The sequence below is a fragment of the Thunnus maccoyii genome, chromosome 13, assembly GCF_910596095.1.
Source record: "Thunnus maccoyii chromosome 13, fThuMac1.1, whole genome shotgun sequence".
NCBI classification, from domain to species: domain Eukaryota; kingdom Metazoa; phylum Chordata; class Actinopteri; order Scombriformes; family Scombridae; genus Thunnus; species Thunnus maccoyii.
The window spans coordinates 29,058,414-29,078,519 of record NC_056545.1 but is presented as its reverse complement, the minus strand read 5'-3'; the positions used below and the strand labels follow the sequence as shown (position 1 = coordinate 29,078,519).

General features: G+C 39.2%; 1 protein-coding gene across 5 annotated transcripts in view; it reads right to left on the bottom strand.

Annotated features, from left to right (window-relative positions):
• The window catches only part of LOC121910731 (protein turtle homolog B-like), a 155,339-nt gene that overhangs the window by 19,777 nt on the left and 115,456 nt on the right, over nt 1-20,106 (bottom strand). For 4 of the 5 annotated variants that reach the window (XM_042432032.1, XM_042432030.1, XM_042432034.1 and 1 more), the window contains exons 12-17: nt 17,387-17,510; nt 14,028-14,203; nt 11,699-11,925; nt 9,041-9,125; nt 6,308-6,472; nt 5,574-5,619 (exon numbers count right to left, since the gene is read on the bottom strand). In XM_042432032.1, coding sequence (XP_042287966.1) covers nt 5,574-5,619; nt 6,308-6,472; nt 9,041-9,125; nt 11,699-11,925; nt 14,028-14,203; nt 17,387-17,510 — 823 coding nt within the window. The remainder of the gene's footprint in view (nt 1-5,573; nt 5,620-6,307; nt 6,473-9,040; nt 9,126-11,698; nt 11,926-14,027; nt 14,204-17,386; nt 17,511-20,106) is intronic. The other variant, XM_042432031.1, reaches the window with a different exon arrangement.

Here is a 20,106-nt window from a genome sequence, read left to right as displayed (position 1 = left end):
TGGCCAAAACTATAAAGTGCAGGCTGTAAAATGTGCTTAGTTCACAGTACATGATGTTCTTCATACCACCCGTATCATGACAAAAAGCAAATTAAGGCATTTTATGAACACAGCCATTGTTCATTAAATGGCCACTGAATAAACAGTCAGTGATGACTCTTGATAGTAGAAAAATATAGGTTCTTAAAATTTACTCTATCATTATAGAATTAGTTAAAGTACACAAGGGTCCACATGTCATGAGCAATAGCTGGCACTGAAGTGACTGTTACAAGTTCTAAATGCAGATAAACACTTGACTTTTCAAGTAGGTCAACATAGTTGATGAACAGGTAGTGAAGAAAATGTGACTGTGCTGGCATCTGTGGTGGGAAAGGAATAGTGGTGAAATCTGTCAATTCAAAAGTGTCGCTTAGACATGGAGTAGGGCTGGGCGATATGACCAAAATCTCATATCCCGATATAGGTCATTCCATATCCTGATAACGATACCTATCACGATAAAGCACATTTTAATTCAGTGAATAAATAGTTGGTCTGTCTCCTCAGTCTTCCCCTGCTGGCATAAAGCCACAAACACGGCCACACCCCCCCACACCTCCGCTCAACCCTGCAGCTGTAGCAGAGACTCTCACACACTGAGCTGAAATTAGAAGAGCGCACATAAATTTGGTAAATAACACAAATAAAGACAGTCTGTACTGTGTTTTGCTGTCATTTATAGTTGCCGTCTCGCTGCTCTTCAGCTGCGGGGCTGAGCCCTCCACGTGTGTGCAGCGCAGCAGAGGAGACAGACAGCGTTGGAGAGTTGACAATAACTAAACTCGTTATGTTACTGTAAATGTCGTAAAAGCTTCGCGAGTAAAAAGCCAAGAAGAGTAATTTATCAATGTAATCCACGCAAAAGATGGACAGACTCTAAATGATGAAAAATATTGTAAAGAGTGTGATTTGTGTCATAACGATATAAACGATAGAGCATTATAGTAGACATTTTTCTCTCGTCACACAATATATATCGTCATATCACACAGCCCTAACATGGAACAGTGATTTAAGGAGTGAGCAGCTCAAACCACAAAAATATTCATAAAGCATGAGCAGAGTGCAGTGCACAATGCAGGAAACAAGGATTATGTTCATAAATACAGTATAGCACTGGGGGGTATAATGACATAACCACACATCTCAAGAATGACTCCATTCCTCTTTCAATAAGTCCTTCAAGATTTATATATTAAGTTCTATTAATTTAAACTGATCAAATTGATAGTTTTGAAACAGGATCCTAAGTATTTGGATCAAGTAGCTCATGAAAAATAAGGTGAGCCAAATTTAGTAGTGATACCTGTTATTTCAGTGTGCCAGATACATATTTAATCAACACTACACATTTATTTTTACTGTGTATACTGAGCATCTTTGGCACAAAAATGTATTTCGGGAAGAATTAATTCTATCTTATCTCATTTTCAGTTCATTCATTATTACTGAACATACAGTACGACCTAAATTGGGATGGTTACACTACACTGAGTGTGCACTGGGCAGCTGTAGCATTTAGATCAGTAAGTAAGTATAAGTATTGGATCAGACTCACTATCTGATATCGATACAGAACCCAAAATTAAAGGACATGGATCATGATCAAGGCCACAAAAACCTGATCAGGACATCCCTGGAATAATCCCTAAAATAATTTCCAAAAATGTCAAACTATTCCTTTAAATAATCAAGACTTAATTCTGTCAGGTATTACATGCAGTATAATGTCCATTCACTGTATGGTTATTCATTTATTATGGTATAATGATTCATTTACTGAAACATCAATAATGAGGCAGATGAAGAAAAGAAAGCGAAGACTACATGTCCCATTATAGACTCCTGCTGTCTTGGATAAGAGTTAACATAAGAGAAAATCGTAGACTGTTTTGTGACCTTTCCAACTGCCTTTGTATCTTGTACTGTGCCACATGGCAAGATAAATTATTTATCTTAAAAAAAAAAAAACTCTCCAATAACCAGGGCTGAACCTTAATTTTCCCAACATCCTCTGACGATGAAGATCCTCATCTTTCATGAATCAAAGCATACAACCAGTATTGTTGTTGCTGTGTAGGGACATTTTGGCCAGAAGCATGCAGCCAGGTCAGGAGTTTGAGGAGCTGGGGCTGAACCAAAGTGCAAAGGGGTGTACACAGTGTGCAAGAAAAGGGGACAATGGTTGGCACACTCACTGAGGACTGGAAGGTTGGGGCCTGTACCTGCTTACGTCCAGCCCCTCCCAGTAGGGCTCAACGCTGGGAATGAGGCTAAGTGGGCTCCTGTAGAAGTGGGGAGATCAGACAGTGGGGAGAATATGGAGATAAACAGAAAGGCTGAGAAAATAGCTCGATACTGTTAAGTGAGTTGAAATGACAGAAATGGAATGAAGCAATATTGAGTCAGAGAGAAGATCTGAGAGGAAAAACTGTCAGGAAAAAAAAAGCTATAAGACAACAAGAGGGTGGTAAAGGCAAGAGAGAGAAAAGAAAAGCGAGTAATGATGTGACCACAGCACTTTAAGACCCTAAGAGCATAAAGCCAAAATCCATCATATTTGTTCAGACACACAGCACTAGTCGACTGATGCAACTCAAATTCTTTTAGGTGCGTCTCATTTGTTTCTTTTCCACTTGCACCCTCCAAAATAAGACAAGAGGAAGGAGGAAATTTAGAAAACATGCATTTCCTGAAATGAGATGTCATTCCCAGTCATGTGCCAACTGTTGTTGCCATGGAATTGTGAAATATCAGTCTATACATGTAGTTGTACAATCAACAGTTTAGACACAATTAGAGGCTAGATTTGCTGTTTTGAATGAAGCGTTTTGTTTTGGGTTTTTTTGGATACCACCACAAGTAGTCGCCAAAATCTGATATTTTCAAATTAGATCATCCTGGTGATATTCTACATTTTTGCTTTAGTGAGTATTTCTGAGTCAAAATAAACTACAGTGTGCATGTTTATGATGATAAAGGAACATGTAACCCAGTGCAGCGCTGTAACTCAACGATGTGTTTAATAGTTTTTGGACAACAACAGAGGTCTGTGGTAAAGAAGAATAAGATATATCAGGCTTTATGAATGAATAACAAAATCCTCTGAATCATCAGTTCCTCATCAGTTAAATAGGTTGTTAACAGATATGCTGATATTGTTTTGAATCCCATGTACATTTTTAGCAATGTATTCCTTGCTTCATTACAATGTTTCATGTAATATAATGTAAAATGTTTTTACTGTTTTTGTGATGTGTGATGTGATATTGATGTATGTTTGTCATGCAAGAAAACAAATTTGTACTTTTGTGCAACAAAGGTGGGAAATAAAGTAGTTTTGATTTGATTTGAGGACCATTGTGTAGGATTTAGTGGCATCTAATGGTGAGGTTGCAGACTGCAACCAAATTAATACCCCTCACCCTCCCTTCGCCTCCCATTCCGAGTGTGTAGGTGAACCTACGGTGGCTGCAAAACTTGTGAAAGGGCTTCTCTAAAGTCAGTGTTTGGTTTGTCCATTCTGCGCTACTGTAGAAAGATGGTGGGCACTGTGGAAGAGGACCCGCTCCCTATATAAAGGGCTCATTCTAGGGTAACAAAAACACAACCATTCTTATTTTTACAGGGATTATACACTAATTAAAACATTCTTATGAATATTATACTACATTTCTGCCAAGTCCGTTCTGCTAAATGCCACTAAATTCACACTGCACCTTTAAAAAAATATAGAATATCACCAGACTCTTTCTTTCACACATATCAAATACATTTTGAATCGTTTGTTGAATCAGAAACAGAAATTAAACATATAAAATGCAATTAAAGTGTTACTAGTCCATGCCAGCAGTCTGATAAAGCTGCAGTTTTGTGGTGATGCTGTTTAAACCCAGTATGCAGAGATATCCAATGAAAAGCTGTGTGCTTCTGAAAAGATTTCCACCTAGAATGGCCATACTTTTTCTCACTCAGGCCTCCCTCCTCTGAGCAGAACACACCCGCCTCATGGTGGTTATTTTGACTTGTCTAACACAGGGGGAAACATGATGATGGATGCTTTCTGTTTAGGCGTGCATGTTGGCTCACTGGCATGGCTTATTAGATCCATAATTAATGTTATTAATTTCACCTGTGCTTTCCTGCTATGATATGTCAAAACGTCTGCTGTGAGAAAAGGTCTATTAAGGGAATTGAGCCGTCCTTTATGATGGCTGATCTAATCGATTTCAGGGACACACAAGGAGGGAGTCATTAAAAGACATGAAATAATACTTTTGTCATCTGCAGCCTTGCTGTCATTACGTTCACAGCGTTGTCTGGGAACATTTGACACATGCATACCGTACAGCTGAGTTCACAGAGAGAAAGATCTACAGTAAATGTGGATAGATAATCAGAGTTCAGTCATGTCCTCTGCTGCACAAAGCTGTCTTTTTTATCTTAAAGGAGGGCGTATATGCTGTATATGATTTATTTTTTTGTTGTTTGATTCTTAGGAGATTTTGTTCAATGATTATGAAAACGAATTCTAATATTATGGCGACTTCTACATCTCGAAGGAAATCAGCAACAAGACGTGAAATAACTCAAAATTGATGTGTATCATTTGAGTGTCATATAAAAAGTGGACAGGTTGCTTTCTGTTGGACCCTTTGATGAGTCTTCCCTGAAAAGCAAATGTCATCAGTCAGCTGGATCACGGAGGCACAAATCCACACGAGAGCCCCGCTCCTTCCTGACCAACAATCAGCTGATCCGGTTGGAAACAACATCTTTGCTTTGACTTTCCAACTGAGGCTGAGCAGCTTTCATTGGAATGAATCAGCAGTTTGAATACAACATCCATTGTTACATACATTCATCGTTTTGTCTGACCCTTCCAACCATAATATATAGTTGTTGTTGTTGTTGTTGTGTATTGCATGAAATATTGTGTTTGTGCATTTTTTTTTTTACATCAAAAACAGAAACCCTTGCCCTGACTCACTGTACAGGCTACAATGCTAACTAGGCCAGTTAATATTTTGTTTGAAGTGACACAACTCTGCTTACTGTTGTGCAACAGAACACTTAATGAACCTGAAGAGGATTTCAGCTCAGAGGTTCAGGTTTTTTCTTCTATAAGCACAAGAAACATCCAACAGTAATGATGAAATTATTTAGGTATCAACAGAATAAATTCATTTCTGTTGAACCCCTGAAACACTGAACATATATACGTGTTAATATTTGTATGATACACGTCATTCTATGTTTACTTGTTAATGTGTTGTTCATGAGTAATGTGAATAATGTTACTGCTCAGATTCTGCACTATCTGTACTGTGTTACAAATGTCATTTATACATCTCACTATTTGCTTTGATGATTCCAAATTCTATTTGGATGACAGAGCGCTGTGTTTATTTGTGATGGTCTGATAGTTAAGCAGTAAGCAAACAAATCATTACTGTTGTGATGATTGATAATGAGTCTTCTGTAGAGTACTGTGCAGTGAAGCAGTTGTGTGTCACGTAGGGGTAACTTACGGAGTTTCCATGCTTTTTCTGAGGTGCGTTATGGAAAGAGGGGGATCTGGAAGACAAGAGGAAGACAGAAAAGAGCAACACTGCCATTAAAGATGAGTTTTATTTGTGTATGATAATCACAGCTGGGGTATCTGTCTGTCTTATTTTTGAACTTTGAACAAAAGATAAGAGTCAACAGAATTCAGTGATACATTTTTACAATAAATAAATAACTGACCCAAAACATTTATATATAAGTTTATAAAAGTCCTCAAAGAACTGATTGGTATTGCTGCTGCTGATCCTGGAGCAGGATTCTAAAACAGAAAACATCAAATATAATGACTCTAGCCCTGGCTGCTTTCTGAAGTGTCATTTACACACTTTTTAAGCTCATATTTTTAAGTCAAACAGTCACACTTTCCTGTTTGGAAAGGATATGACTGAGATAAAGCAGCATGAGGTTGCAGTTTAAGCACATGAATCAGTTAAGTACAAGTTAGATAACACGTGTGGTAAATGTGTCATACAGTGGTTACATTTTCTATGAATTTATTAGTACTAATGAAATGGTAAAAACACAGAGCTAATGTTAGGACACCATGAAATGCCTGAAGCTCATAATACTACACCATGACATGATCTTCTCATTAATGAGTGAATTTTATTTTTTGTGATATTCAGGAGTTCTCTAAAAGTTGGCTTAGTGATTATGGAGAAACAGTAGCTATTAATGATCGGGGCTTTCCTCTCACCTTTTTTCCTCTTCAGCTTCCGCCGACGCTGCTTGTTGACGAAGCAGGCAGCCATCGTACTGAACAGCACGGCCGCTGCCAGGAAACAGATGGTGGCCACAATGCCAGCCACCACCGGCCGCGCCAGTCCGGCTTCCTCCACCATCTCTGGAGGAGGGAAGACGTCTGCGGGGGCGAGGAGGGAAGAGTCAGGAACGTTAAGGAAGTCACGAGTACAATGGCAAGATGATGATGATGTGGTGATGGGGAGAGAAGGATGTGAGAAAAGAAGGTTTTGCAGTAGGGCGGGTTGGGAGAGATGGAGGGAATGATGGATTAATGCAGACAGCAAGATGAAGCATTTGTTAAATATAGCAAACAGAGTCAAGAAACAGATGTAAAACTTGTGTTTGTTCAATAGACTTCTGATATGGGACTCCTCAAGATTAACACTAATGTCAACAGTCATCTTCTGGCTCTGAAATAGGGGCTGATATTTACCAGGAGATTACAACAGATGTGAGTACACTGAGAAGAGCACACTGTTCCCGGCTGGAACACACTGTGCTCTGATTAGGAGGCTTTTCAATGATATGAGTTTGAGAACTGAATCAGATTTGTAGTGTTTTTTGGGGAAACTATGCATATAAGCTCCTAGGCCATTTCCTCATTTCATTAAAGGGGAACTTCACCGATTTTCCAAATCAGTGTTGAAGGTACAGGTGATGTTGGGGCTGAAGACTATAAGTTTGAAAATGGAAAAAATCTGTGGGGTAGGCCTGCTAAGAGCCTATGAAAAGAAAATTCCTGCCATATTCAGTGAGAGTCAAATACACAGGAACTGACCTTTACTACTGCATGCTAACCTAAACCCTACTGAAAAGATGCAAATACATGTGTACTGTACTACCTGACTGCTACCTCTTTAGGTTGTTTAGGTTATAAACACTGACATTATTATTAAGGGAACACAACATCCAGTCTGGTAGAAGAACAAACATAAAGGCACTTGTACGTATGCCTCTAGATGACAGCAACAATGTATAATTAAATGTTTGATCGCCTTGGCAGCAATAATGCAGGGTTCTTATAATGACTTCTAAATATAATGTATCTGAACGTTATTTCAAATAACACCAGAAGAAAGCAGTAGGTACACTACAGGACGGCAACATCTTTAACAGCCAGAAACAGACATGACATGTCTGCAGCAAGCATCTCAGACAGGAAGGAAACCTGGATCTAAACAGACTTGTATCAGGCATATTTTATGATACGATGACATGGCTGTGCATGAAAAACAGTCCTGAAAGCTGAGTTCTATCTATTACTTATTATTAACAGAAGTACTTTGGTGTCAGTTTGTTTTAGCGCTGTGTAGCACTAACAGCAACACACAGCAGCAGTAACATGGGAGAAAAGAAGGGAAAACTCGACTAAATGTACAGATTTTCAAAACCAAACAAACCATAATAAACCTTAGTAATTCATGGAATAGGTTATATGTTACATGAACTGGTACTATGCACATCTAATACATGACCATAGCTTGTCAACATACAGGTTAAGATTCCTCCCTGAGTTAGGATCCAAACTTAAAGAGATAATATTGTCACTAAATATTGATAACATAAGCCAACAGTGCAGATCTGTCACACACATTTAACTACAGTAATGCACAGCAAATACAGCCCTGTACCATACTATGATGTTGCACTTCTTCCTTATTTTATGTCCAACATGACTGGCTTCACTCTTCAGCTGCACGCATCACATCCACAAATTAACGCAACCGGCAGATTTGTGCATTAACAATATTATTATAATAATGAAATCCCAGCCAATGCACTAGAGAGGACAATATCTCTGCTGTGCAGCTACTGATGAGTTAACTCCTGCTTACAGAGCTACCAACCCATTGTCCTCACTTATTAATGCTGCAATTGTTTCAGTGACCTACATGCTAATGAATGGCACAGTGAGGACCGAGGGAGGCAATGTGTCAACCTTTGTTATGAACTTGTTAGTCTGGTTTATGTGCTGCAATGAAGCAATGATACAGCAAAATGCAAAGTATTGTACCTCTGTATCAAGAGAGGAATGATTAGGAGCCTTTGATCTCGGCATTGCAAAGCATTTCAGCTTCACCAACGGGGGGCAGCAGAGGGCTACCAGAGACCTAAAGGTTCCTGTGAAAATCTTCTCTCTAAATGCTACCAACAGCTGCTCTAACCAAATGATGTGTACTCAGTGACCTCTGCAGGGACGCAACATCACATTTTGAGGGGTTTAATTTAAGATTCACAACAGACTTTCAGTATTGCGACCAAAAAAAAAAGTCCAGTTTAATTATCCTTTAAGCACAAAGCAGCCCAATGCAATCCATGGTAGATGGGCAGAAGGATGATGTCATACTCTTCAGGATGGTACAAAGCGGTGTGCATGTAAAGCAAGCTTAAATTTAATAGTGCTGAGTAGGCAAAATGTAAAGTTGAAGTTGCTGCGTGTGCAATACATCTACAGCAGCATCCTCAGCTCAGAAATGTTAAGATAGCCTGAAGTAAGAGAAGCAGGTTACTGCCAGAGATTGTTGGGTTGAACTCTTAGCATTGACAAGAAAAGCTCCTCTGAATCCAAAGCAGTGAGCAGGGTTTCAACCAATGCACATGTCATGTTATATGCGGATTTTTGCCAAAGATAACAGGTTCCCTCATTTATGAAAGCATAACGGACAGATGTGATGTAATGCCTCACCTGTGCTGGACACTCCTACAACGTTGCTAGGCTCACTGATCACATCATCCATGACGGCCATGACGCGGAACTCGTACCAAGCCTCCTGGGAGCGGGAAAACATAGAGATCAACATTCAGAAGGTAAACCGTCTCTTATGTCTGGTGTCTGAGAGGTTCAATTAGGATGTGCAAAGCTGTAGGATTCAATTTGTGCCTCCGAAGATCAGTCAGCTGAACCATCGAGGCGTTGGAAATAAAAAGTGAAGCTCAGTCACTGACAGTTAACATTTTGTTTTAGTGCCACAGTGCAACAGCAACTATACCGATTTTAATTGATGAGATTCTAAAAGGCTTAATGTGACAGCAGCTAAAAACAATTTTAACTTTGGGGTAAAAGTGAATGAATGTAAATTGAATTGGACATGATTCAGATTCTTTATTAAAGGGACACTCCACCAGTTTTTCACATGAAAAATCAATTTACTCTTCACATACTATTCAACCTATGAAAACAGTTGTGTAATGTCTTCTGTGGCTGGGGGAGCTTTCTTAAATCAAAGAAATAACCCTGATGATGTCACAGTGATGTCATCGGGGTTATCATGGATGGGACTTGAGATATTGATCAGAAAGCCTTCATTATGAACTAGGGGTTTGGGGTTTGGAAGACATGGGCATGTACTAGGCAGGAAGGGTCTAACAGAGGTAACTAACAAATTGCATGATGGGAACTGTAGGATCCAGCATTTTGGAAGTTGTACCCAAAGAGGGACAAGAATTCAGGATAGTTCAGCATCTGTTGCTTTGATTTTAACAATTCCCTTTTAATTCTCCTGAATAGTCCCCTAATTTTATAGAGCTGCAATACTAAATAGCTTTAGTATAGCTTTAATAGAAATTCAAAAAAAAAAAAAGGAAATGAGAAACTAAAAATCACCAAATCAATAGAAGCAGGAAAGCAGGAAAGCTACTTGGCTGCACAGTTGGTGTAAGCTTCTAATATGCTGTGGACTGAGTTGTCAGCTCAGTTGTTTCCTACATGTCAGAAAAGATTGAGCGTTTGAACGTGAGAACTGTGTCACAGTAAACATCACACCAAACGTCCACTCACAAAAACACACACAGACAACAAAACAGAGGATCCCTCCTGGTCAAATTACCTCAAACGATACTGTAAGAAATATGCAGAAAAGTTATACAATCTAGGTGTAGCCTGTGTGTGTGTGTGTGTGTGTGGTGAGAGAGATGGAGAGAAGTGTGTGTGGGTGTTTGCTGTGCCATCGAAGGAAAGATAAAAGCATCTGCATGGAGCTGAAAGTGGTAGTTAGATTAAAGAAAGCAGCTCACACATGTCATGGCGGGAGAATTAGCCGACATGAACAAGATGTGAAATGCTGAAAAAGAACCTTTGTGTCAGAACTCATAAATCAGTAGAGATATATTGATTTTCCTTCGCTGTGGTGAAAATATTTCTAAGAAATTCATTGTCCTCTAAAAAATGCACATTCATACTTCATACTACAGTGTATTTAATTTCATGTTTCAGTTACTATTCTCTGTTTGGCTCAGAACATGCCGAGCTGCAGAAATAAAAGCACGCGTGTATTCTGTGTTCTGTGATACAACACGAGATAAAGAGTAAAAACAATGGCAAAGAGTTTCATTGGCACACAGCAGCACCCACAACCCAGTCAGTATGTGCACACCTGCATTGTTACTATGACAACCAAAGTGGACATGGCAGCACATTGCCTTTACAAAATCTGCTCTGGGAACTTGTAAGTTTAAGAGCGTTAACATCAAGGTTGTAAAAGACATCAACTTTGCCTGCGGTCTGAACACAGCCTCAGTGGTGAACTCTTGGTTTCTGGATATTTTCGTACTGTCAGGTTCATTTAACGGCTCAAATATAATGTTTTTTCAGCGGTTGTTAGCAGTAGATTTCAGGTGTAGTCTGTCAACACCTTAGGCTTCTGAATGACCAACCAGCTGAAACACGAGTCAAACATGTTAAGTAGTGACATAACTGATGTTAGTCATTACATTCTATACGTTGAAAAGTGCTAAAACTTTACTTTTACAAAGTTGGCTGAGGGTTGAGGTATTTAATAAAACAGACAAAGAAATTACTGTCATTTTTTTTTTCTTACACCTTCACCAGCAGGAGCTTGATATTAAAGATGCTAGAGGAAATTATGTTTGACCTATTGGTGTCCAATTTTTTTACTCATCAGTCTTTTCAGCTAGCCCTTGGTAAATTATGAAAAATCCAAAATACCCTCCTGATTTAAAACATTTTTAGGAAATCTTAGGATGTCGACTCCGTTCTGATAAATAATGTAAAGCAGCACCTATTCAGCACACATTTTCTTGCAAACATAAGGCTGCATCCAAGGACCACAGTTAGAGAAACATGATATTCAACTCAATTAAATGTAACATCAGGTAATAGCTGGATTACTAGTGGAAGCTAACTGCCTGATCCACTGTACAGTAGTTTGAATTTACATCATAAAGATTTCTGCATATGTCTTCAGTGGTTTTTAAAAGCTATTCATCAAGCTGAAATGTGTGTTTAACCCTCCACTCTGTCCCAGACATCTCTTTAGTCTGGAAGCCACAGTTGTAGGTCTTGTCTAACACTGTGTAAATTAACAGTCCGTGTCCTGTCTTTTACCTGGATGAGGTCTCGGGCAAGCAGCTCCGTCTCCCCAGCGGGAATGCTGTCGTCCAAGACCTCCCATCGTTCCCCCAGGCGAAACTCCATGACATAATGCTGGATAGGTGCTGTGTGATTGGCAGGCGGGATCCAGGTGAGCAGGACTCCCTGCTGCGTGCGATTGGCTGTGAGGCACCGTGGTGGGGTAAGCAGCACCAATGGTTCAGGGGTACTTATAGGAAATACTGAAAGAGCACATTAAAGGTTGAGAATGTGTGTGAATAACTCAATTATATAGTCAGTGAGAAGTTCCACCAGCATGACAGTAGTGAATCACTTTACACTTTGACACTGACATGCACAGTATCTTAACTTGACTGTGACTACATGTTATTAAGCTTTTATACCAAATGCATCTCTGACATACATTATGCAATTCAAACGCATCTTAACCATCGTGTCATCTCTGAATCCTTCCATTGTTTAAGATCATTTCATCAACATTTCATCTTGCCAGTCTATTTCTGGCTAGCATGCTGCTATCCAATCTACTCAACTCAATTAAAATATGTATATGCTACAGTTCAGTCCCATTTTCATAGTTGCTTCAGTTGAGTAGTTAATCACTCTGAATTCACCGTTTACACACAAACACACACTTTTCTCTGACCACTTGTGGAAATGGTTTAATTGAAAGATCTTACAGTTTTTGCCATTTCGCTTATTCACTAACTCAGATAGTTATCCCCATTAAACACAACTAATCATTAACTGTAGATGGTGTCCAGCATACTAGCTACTAGGTAGGATGTCTGACTTGCAAATGACTAGTGGATGACTTTTTAAATGAGAAGACCATAAAGCAGCCTCTGGGCTGAAGGCTTTGTCGTCTTTGTTTTTACTTCTTGGCTGACAGAGAAGGTGATACAGTGCGAGTCGTTATCCCAATTTTCAGCATGTCACTTATTTTTAAGTAATAATCTGTGACAGCTTCATTTACACTTAATAAATGCCCCTTTTCTCACTGCTGTGAGGAATGATGTATAATGATTTAACCACCACATTGTTGTTCTCACAATCTGGTCTCTCTAGTTCAAAAAAAAAAGAAAGTATTTTTTTATATTTTGCATTATGTTTGTCTGTGGCTATTAGGGCTTAACAATTAATCAGTTTTATATCGAAAACAGCTTCATAACAAGCTGTAGCAAGTGAAAGTTTGATTAGGCGACTGTTAATGTCAACTCCTATAATGACAACTGTCATCACTAAATTTACTCAGCATAGTTAATTAACATTAATTCAGTAAACATAGGTTCTCTCACTGAATGCCGATGTCTGCATATTTTGGCCAAATGGTTTTGTGAGGGAGGAAACACCACTCACTCTGTATTACTTTTGATGTTCGAAAAAATGTTGTACCTACATCCAGGTGAATGTTTCACTTCTATTTGAGACATAACTGCTACAGCAGTTGTGGCGTTAAAGGCCAACAACCATAACTGGTTAACTATGTTCAATTGTAACATTAGTCAGTAATGTCATGCATGCCACTATATCTTTATAAATGTGAGCTACATTGGGCAGTGTCTCTATATAACACTAGGAAAAAGTAAGTTTTCTATGACTGACTGGTTATAAATACAAACTCAATAACAGGTAACTGCATTATTTAATCTGATTCACTTACTGTAGAAGATAAGTGATAATGATGATAGATGATAATGCTTGGTTGCTTTTTTCATACTATGTAGAATCTAATTGATACAATGTGGACCAAAATATGTTCAGAAAATACTCACAATTTAAGTCATAATCACAATATTGGTCTTCCTCAAATCATTTAGCCAGAGAGATATAACTTTTTAAAAAGTGAAGCAACTAATTCGAGCCAGAATATTACATCCATTGATTCATTCATTACTGACTCATTGTTAGCCTATCTGCCCTCTAGTGGCTGGAGTTAAGATATGAGCATTTTTTATGAACTCATCTCATTTTATATTTATATTAATTTGACTACTTTACATAGTAGTTCAACATTGTTTGTCCTTGATAAATAACTGATATGAAAAGATTTAAATGTTAGAATGTAAATTATGATGAAGAGGGAGGATTTATCACTGACATTGTCCAAGGTTTACTCTCAGTTTAAAATGAAACCTGCTGATGCAGAATTTAGCACTGCACAAAAAAAAAAAAACATGACAAATAAAAAGCTGCTAAAATTGAAATGATTCTGAATTATTTTTTGTTTTAAGTAACAGCCTTTCTGGTGATTCTTGCTTCATGTCTGCCAAAGCAATTTTATTATTGGATTCCTGTGTCCCGCTTGAGTGAACATACTCACTTAGTGTGTTCACAGTGACAACCTCGCTGAAGGGGCCTGTGCCAAGCTTGTTTTGGGCCAGGACGCTGAACTGGTATGTTGTCTCTGGCTCCAAGCTGGGCACCAACATCCAGTCTTGGCCTCCAGGCACGGGTATGGAAAGCCAGTCATGTGGACCTAAACGCTCCCTCTTCAGCCTGCACAGCAGTCAGGGTGAGAGGTGAGCAGACAGGCAGGAGAGATGTAAAAAAAAAAATAACTTAAGAGGTGGAGAGGATGATAACGGGATTCCTCTGATTTTTTTAGGTTAATTCGTGTTGATGAAATTTAAGAAAAAAGTTTCAGTCTGTACAAAGATACAACAAGTTACATCTTTCTTAACCATTATCGTCAACATCATCACACAGTTCAGCACATTACCATGTCAAATAATGTGGTATCATTTCTGCAACAGCTCAACATCATTGTAAAATTAACCATATCCACCATTCATTTTTGACTGTTCACCTCATTCACAACATGACTTTCACTTGATGGTTAAGCCCATGCTGCACTCAGCTTAGCATTTTGCTGTTTGCCCATGCCATACATTTAACACTGACCGTACCTCATCACACGTAAAGACTCACAGTAAGCAGAAAACTGTTGACATGCAGCAGCTGCTACTGTAAATGCCAGGAGTCATAATGTATTAGTTGGGAGGCGGGGGGGGGGGGGGGGGGGGGGGGGGGGGGGGGGGGGTAAAACATACATGTTTTCACAGTAAAACATGTGAAAGTCAAAAACTCAATGCTCAATGCTTTTTGTTCATGTAGTCAACTGTTTGTCATTAGGAAAAAGAAACACAATGACTGTTTTATATGTAAGTGTGTAAATCATTATCTGTTACATAAAATTCATTTTATTTTATGCATTTTATCAGTGCGGTCACTCCTCCTCCATGGCTGCCTGCAGCTACACTACCTCTGTCCTCGCTACTGCAACTTCTGCTATCTTCATCTACATTAGAAACCAAAAAAAGGAAACGAGCATGCACGTGTGTTACCGGTCCAGCAGTAACGTTTTTACTTTTTGGTCCCGTCACACCAGACTCCATGTCAGCGTTGGATGGTTTAATTTTCCTCTGTAAATGTTTTAATTCAACAACGTCATAGCTATGCCTTGCCGAATTGTGTAGTTGTTTATCAATTTGCAGCACTACTGTACACGGCTGAAAAAAACTACAACAGCCATAATTCATGTAGGCTATGGACATAACAGTGTCTGTCTGTGGACAACACCAAAAAAGTGTTTCACAACGATCAATATTTAATGTTCTATTCGGCTATAACTAATCAAAACTCAGATTTAGTCTAATTTTTGGGACAGGATTCAGGATTTGGAACAACTGCTAGTAATTCGGGACGGTCCTGAATTTTTGGGGATGTCTGGTCACCCTACATGGATGAGTGGGTTGCTTGATGACATCCCCTGACCAGAGAAAAATGATAATAATAATACTGAGAGGAAGACAAACAGTGAGAAGATATTTAAACGAGCCAGAAGTCATTTTCAAACAAACCTGTTTTTGTTTAACTTGGTTTATTTTTACATGAGGACAGTTTTAGCTTCAGGAGCTAACAGCAGCACCGACCTGCTGGAGGAAATCTGCAATCTGTGACTGTCCGCCGGAGAAAATGCTGCTGGCAGCCACAAAAACAGCAGAAATCCTCTTTGCATTTCGTCCTGTAGCTCTTAAACTCACCGGCTGTCTGTTCCTGCAGTTATCAGCTGGTAAAATCTGGTTTCAAAACGTTAAATTCGCATTGTAAAGATTTTAGAAACCCAAAGCTGCTCTGCTCACTTCACTCACTGAAGCTTGCTGTCACTATGAATATTGTTCATTAAAGCTGCTGACTGCTATTTATATGTTTGAGCTGCTCTGCTGCTCCCACACTGTTTTAATAAAGCATAATATGTTACAATAAACACAGTCAGACTAGTTGATTCTAATCCTGTGGACCGGCTATGGACATCTCAATATATAACTATCAAATAAATGACAACAGAAGCCTCACATCTACCTCAGGCCAGCAATATTGTTTGTGTCTCACAAACTTAACATCACATTTTCCATAAATCCTCAGCTGCCTATAGAATGGTGCTATTTATGTGTTTGTGCTGAAGAACAGCAGCATTCTCCTGTTTAATGTTGTTGTCTCCATTAGTACTATTGAGCTATCCATAAGACTTCCTTTTAAACCAGAGCTTGAGTGCAACACATAGACCAGCAAAGGCTGGTTACTTGTTGATGGTCTCGTTTGTTTCCATTAAGTCAAACTCTTGTAAGGAGGGTTTTGTCGGTGTAAACACTGTCACTGAAAATGCAAAAGTGGGAGCAACGTAAAGACCATTACTGAGCACTTCCCTAAACAGCATCATAGCATCCTATAAACATGTTCTGTTTTAATTCTGATAGCGACAGTGACAGTATGTATGTTTTCACTGGGCTGTTCTTGATCATGTTTCATGGGAAACTGATTTAATCCATCAAATTTTTTTTGACATCTTGTTGCTCCACAAACATACACCCATCAGCCAAAACTACAGATGGCTCCCCTGTAGACTGGGGTTAAAACAGTACCAAGATTAGCAGCAAGATTAGCAGTAAGGTGACAACCGGAGAATTTTTTATTTACACTTTAACATTTTGTGCATTTTGGATATGTTAACAAGTGTAAAATCACTTCAGTTTGATTAAGATTATACTGTGTCAGTCATGGATAAAAGCTAAAGTAATGAAATAAGGAAATTGAAAACATTTCAACCCAGGCCCTCAGTCAAGCAGTAGCAAAGCAGCGGTAGCAGCAGCAGCAGCAGCAGCAGTAGCAGTAGTAGTAGTAGTAGTAGTAGTAGTAGTAGTAGTTGTAGTAGTAGTAGTAGTTGTAGGATAGAGGACTTTGGGTCATGTTCAGTTTAGTTGCAACTGTTTTGGCTGGACCGCAACAGCGGGGCCAGCCCTATAAACGCGAAAGTCCATGACTGACTGACTGACTGACTAAGTGACTGACTGACTGACTGAGTGATGAAGTTACACCATTGGACAGCCCAATGCCGACACTTCCTGTATCTGTTTCAAACTGAGAGCCTTCGTTTCAAATGAAAAGTCCATTAGTGTTTCATACATGGTCCAGCCATATACTAGGTTTTGATTTAAGCGTTCCTCCAGAGATTCCAAAGATTGGAGATGAAAACTCACTCACATTGGATCCCCATGTATTTCCATCTCTACGTTTGCACAACTGTTCTGAACACAACCCTGGAAAAGACATTTTTAGAGACAACAGAGGACGTATTGGAACAAGAAAAAGCAGGAAGCAAAGCATGCTGGGATGACTCACACATGGCCGTACCAGACTGAGAATGTCTGCTGGAAGCCTCCGTCATAGCTCGCCTCCCAGGACACATTGGCCCAGGTGGAGGATGCCACCACATGGACGCTGGTAGGTGCGTGGGGACTTGTGCCTGCAGGGAGGGAAAGCAGTGAGAAATGTGTTGTTAAAAGGGCACATTAGTCATCAAGTAGCCCTGCTGTGTTACAGTGCATTCACTGTACTTATAAAAAAACTTATTGTGCGCTGGAGCTAGTAATGTATTTTTGTGCAGCCAGAAACTCAATTCAACATTATCTGTAAAAAAGAAAATAAGTGAGAAATATTTTGGGCAACAGGAATTATGTAATCTTCCTGCCGAAAGTAAAAGTGCTAAGTATAATTCTAATAGAAAAACATACTTATTTCCAGTTCAGGTACTGCACTTGAGTACGGAGCCCCAGAAGGGCAATAGGGAGAGAAAAAAAAAAAAAAAAAAAAAATATATATATATATATATACACACACATCAAGTGCCCGAACTGCTATTGCGTGCACACAAGATACAATTCATTCCCACATTTTGGTTAATCCTTGCGCATGAGATAAAGCATGAAGTGCAGTGCACCTGCTTCAACTATCAGGTGACAGACTGTGGCTGCCCACTACTCCTAAATAGTTAGGATGGGTATATTGTCTAACAATATAATAGGATGGGTAAGGATAGGATTCAGACTATAAATTCCTGGTATATAAAATTATTTAAGTAAGAATTTGAATGCAAGACTCTTACTTGTTAAGGAGTATTTTTATATCTTGCTATTGCTGCTCTTTGAATAAAAGCAGGCCCAGCACCTGGATGACTGAGGAGGCTGTTAAAAATTGTAAGGAGGCAATTCTTAGATAAAGAGAAGATAAACATTTTTGATGTAACCATGCAATAGCCTCAGAAAGACATAACAACAACATAAGGCTAATGTTCAAAGAATACATTTCTTAATCAGAACAGAGCGCTAAATATTTTTTGAATGTATGAATGATTCTCTGTCAAAATCAGCAGGGGGAGGTGGTTAGAAACAGCTGTACATGGTGCACGCGTCCCCATAAACAGCGCTGTCCATGGTTCTGAAACAACAGCTAAGAGATAGTCACATGTATCTTGGCCAATTTGTTTTTGCCATTTTTCTATAGATACATAAAGCTTACACAGAGAGGGCATTTCATGACCAGTTCTGGAGCAAAATATTTTTTCTTCACAAGTGCTTGCAGTGTGTTGACTTGTTGTTGTGGTTCAGAGAGTGACAAGCTGTAGTAGAGTTGTCTAATGACACAGCCTACCCAGGTAGCTATCTGTACTAAAAAGGCCTTGTATTGCCACAGGGTGAGTGTCTTCGAGATTTGTCTGCATAATTCTCTCCATAAGCCAAGAGTGATCCTCAATGGCAACTCACTTTTTCCTTTGCTCCATCCAGTCTGGAGGCACTGCTGGCCCCAATTATAAATAAACAGCTGACCTCCTGCATCCCTCTGTGTCTTGACCAAAAACTGTGACCTTAGCAATCATGAGCTCTACCTCTGCTGGCTCTGCTGTATGTCAAATAATCATCATGTACTGAGCATTACTCACACCAAACTTATGATTTTCTTCAGGCACACAACACTTAACACATCATTAATTAATGCGTGCTGTGAGTTCAGTGACTCAGCACTTCGAATGACTGCATGTAGTCACGCTCAACTTATAATAGAATAGTCAGTATTTTCTGCAAGCCGTCATTACATTGTGGCTCCTCTCATTTTTTAATTATGTTATTTGTCTTTATTTCTGCAGAATTACATGGATATGTTTCCTGTTATCACACCATACAGCAGGTATCAGCATCCATCTGTTGAATTCGCTTTAATTGACCGGTTGCTAAACCCCTCCCCCAAGCAGTGATTATCCAATTGTAGCTTAGCAGCCATAACTAGCACAGCACGCCTGTCAGTCTTTGGATTTCTCCATGTTGAATCCAAGCCCCCAGGAACAGCGCTGTGCTGTGAGGCTATTTTGACATAGTAGCCAAACCATGTAATTACAACTTCTGAGTCTGTCACGTGATGCACACTGGCCTAAAAAGCATTTTTTCCGCACACATTCATTGGAAAAGGAGTGGCTGTAAAATCATGAAAACATTTTTTGGAGCATCACAACCCCACAAAATGAATTGTTTTATTATTAGAATTTCATCTATTTGGTCCGATAACATTTGGAAAGTCTAGAGGAGCCGCATGATTAAATGAATTTATCCCCATTGAAGTGAGCAGAGAGCCAACTGGAAGTTAGCCAGCTCAGCCAACAGAAGTCTCTAGTGGGCATGCACTATGGGCCCAAAAATACAAAAGCATGAGCAACATCCGGGTCATTTTTTATTACAGCCAGAAGCAGATATTTTGGTTTCATGTGCCAGTGACCAACTTTCATAGGAATGAATGGGCTCCATTTTTGAGTCTGGTATCCAGTTCTCCTTCTCACATCCATGATTTCTCCATGTTGAGTCGGAGTGTAAGAGGTTACGATGATACACTGTATACAAAGTTTGTAAAATGGTCTTTTTTTAACCTTTGCAAAACCAAAACACAAGAGTTAAAGTGTAAGGGATGGATTGAACCCTGTTTATTGGCTCTAACTTAAGCTTCAAACTTTAGCATGTCCTGCTAACTAGCTTGCAACAGAAGTAAGCTAAGCCAGTGTTACTTCCAAGGCTAAG